The 3223-nt window shown below is 39.9% G+C and overlaps 1 protein-coding gene across 1 annotated transcript; it reads left to right on the forward strand.

The window, feature by feature from the left end:
* Positions 1 to 527: 527 nt before the first annotated feature.
* LOC138337839 (uncharacterized) lies at positions 528 to 1616 on the forward strand. Its single transcript, XM_069288272.1, has 2 exons — positions 528 to 677; positions 1062 to 1616. The coding sequence occupies exons 1-2, from the start codon at positions 528 to 530 to the stop codon at positions 1614 to 1616; spliced, it is 705 nt and encodes a 234-aa protein (XP_069144373.1).
* Positions 1617 to 3223: the final 1607 nt, after the last annotated feature.

Raw genomic sequence — 3223 nt, forward strand, 5'->3', positions numbered from 1 at the left:
AATTCCATGGGTAGCTTGACAGATGTACAACCAGAAAGGAGGGATATGGTTTGGGATATTAGCGGCTATCCAGCTTTGGAGTGTGTCTGGCTAATTCAAAAGATAGTGGAGTTTCTATTCGAGAGGTTGCTGAGTCCTCAATCATAGATGAGGTAAAGAGACACCAATACAAAGACCCTATTCTGGCACAGTATAGAGATGCAGCTCTTCAAAAGGAAAAGACCCCATTTAAGGTTACACTTGATTGAATGTTACGATATGAAGGCAGATTGTGTGTACCCGATATTGCGGGGCTACGACGGCAGGTTATGGGAGAGGCTCACTCTGCCCGTTATTCTATTCACCCAGGGTCAACAAAAATGTATCATGACGTCAGATGCTTATATTGGTGGGAAGGCATTAAACAGGACATAGCGGAATTTGTTGCTTAGTAATCGAATTCTCAACGAGTCAAGATCAAACATCAAAAGCCTGGTGGATTATTACAGGAAATAGAGATCTCGACTTGGAAATGGGAGATTATTAATATGGACTTCATTACAGGATTACCTCGCACTCAACGGAAGTATGACTCTATCTGGGATATTGTAGATAGGCTAAAGAAATTGGCCCATTTTCTTCCAGTCAGGACTACTTATTCGCTTGAAGATTATGCGAGGTTATATGTCCGAGAGATAGTGAGACTTCATGGGGTTCCCACGTACATTATATCAGACAGAGGAGCTCAATTTACAGCCAACATTTGGAGATCGTTTCAGAAGGGATTGGGGATACAGGTGAACCTTAGCACAATATTTCACCCTCAGACTGATTTGTAGGTTGAGCGTACTATTCAGACATTAGAAGATATGTTGTAGGCCTGTGTTATTGAATTCAAAGGTAGCTTGGATGACCACTTTCCACTCATTGAGTTTGCCTATAATAATCGCTACCATTCTAGTATCCAGATGGCACCGTACGAGGCCTTATATGGGAGGAAGTGCAGATCACCTATTGGTTGGTTTTATGTTGGCGAGACTAAGATAATGGGCCCAAATGTGATTCACCAAGTTGTTGACTAGGTGAAGCTTATTCAAGAAAGATTATTAGCAGCCCAGAGTCGAATAGAGTCATATGCAGATAATCAGCGTCGAGATTTGGCGTTTCAGATTGGTGACTGGGTATTCCTGAAGGTATCACCCATGAGGGGTGTGATGAGATTCGGCAGGAAGGGGAAACTCAGTCTGAGATACTTTTGGCCTTATCAAATTGTTCGTAGGATAGGCAAGGTTGCATATGAGTTGGATCTACCATCTGATTTGGAGGCGATACATCCATTCTTCCATGTATCGATGCTACGTAAATGTATTAGTGATCCTTATAGAGTATTCCCGGTAGATGATGTTCATGTAACAGAGGAGTTGTCATATGAGGAGAAACCCGTAGGTATACTTGATTGCCGGGTTAGAAGGTTATGTACTAAGGATGTGGCTTCCCTCAAAGTGTTGTGGCAAAATAATAATAGGGAGGAGATGACTTGGGAAGCGGAAGACGAAATGAAGAATAAGTATCCTTACTTGTTCCCCGTACCTACAAGTAATTCAATTCCGAGCTTGACTATATTGATTTATAAATGAGATTATGTAGTAAGTTGTGACTCTATGAGGCATCTGTAAGTTACGGAATGCAGGTTGATAGGTATAACTATTAGAGAGACCTCGCTGGAATTTTTTTTTGTAAGACGCTAACTTAACATTCGAGGACGACTGTTCCTACGGAGGGAAGGATGTTATGCCTCGTATATTTTTATACGTAGTGCGCGTCATGATCTAGACGTAAGTCCAGGGAATGAGACTTTATTTTAAGTTCCAAGTGATTAAAGCAATATTAGGCAAGGATGTTAATTCCAAATGTGATATTAAGTATGATTTGGCTAAAGTAAGTGTCATTAACTTTAAGTGAGGGATTAATTAGTCGCTGATTAGGATTAATTTAATCCAGTGGTCCCTACCACTCATAATTAATGGGTGATTAGGATTAATTTAATTCAGTGGGCGCCACCACTCAAGGCAAAAATTAAAAAGGGATCAAATTGGGAGCTGGCCTTTGTGGACACGTGTAGAGGGGGGGCTGCCTCCAGTTCATATTATAAATGAGGTGGAGAAATCCACTCCATACTAAATAAAGTGGTGAAATGCATTGCTGCATATCATCTTCTTCATTACTTGGCCAGCAGCTGCAAATATTTTGGTTAGTAATCTCCTTGCTTGGTGTTTTAATTCTTTAGAATACCTTGTTAATTATCCATTAATATTAAGAACGGGGCGTGACCAGTAGCTTAGGAAGTTTGTTATAGTTATTGAATGTGCTAACTATGAACGGTGTCGTGTTGGTTCTTGTGCTGTTTAGATTAAAGCAAACTGCGGGAAAATTCTGTTTTGGCTTTATGTATATGTTAAATGTGTTTATGAGTATATACTCCAAAGGATGAATACGATAAGGTACATGTGTTGCGAATTATAAAACGAGTTATTGCTCGGTGTGTCGTTGCTTCAATGCTATGGTTGCCGAGACGGAACTGTTTTAGGGAGGGGGCTGTTTAATATGATTCGTTGGGTTATATGTGTTATTGGTATTGCTGTGGATAATTTGGGCTGTTGTCGGATTGGGGCGATGTAAGGAAAATAGGGGAAGTGTTGTCGGATTTTCGTTAGATTATTAGCTAGCTTACAAGATAGTAAAGCGCGATGTTTATCTAATTGCGGCACGATTGTTGCTTGTTATAGATTAATAGCTTGAGCAGTAAATATTGGACATGCGGCTCGACTATACGGTATGCAACGCTATCCCTTCTTTCTTTGTTTGGCATGATTTTTAAAAACAAGCGAATAACGAACAGGTTTGGTACTTACCTCTAGAGCGTCTAGGTGACGTATATTCTTGCTTCCACTATTATTCTTCTATATATCGTCTATGTCTAAGGCTATGATGATTTCTCATATCTATGGTAGTGCTTCTTAGAGTCATTGAGATTTTACGTTTCCATATCATATTAAAGGTTCATAATCTTGATAAAACGTTAATCTTTGGTAATACTCCTTGCTGGTTCACGTTGATTGTTCTATTGAGTTATACGAAATGATTTTAATTGCATATGGTTGCTCATAATATTCTGCTCGTGCATAGAGTTATTCATCATTTCACCGAGTCCCCGGCCGGGTAATGTTCGTGCGGAGTTTCTTGC

This window comes from Solanum lycopersicum, chromosome 8, assembly GCF_036512215.1.
Source record: "Solanum lycopersicum chromosome 8, SLM_r2.1".
Lineage (NCBI taxonomy): Eukaryota > Viridiplantae > Streptophyta > Magnoliopsida > Solanales > Solanaceae > Solanum > Solanum lycopersicum.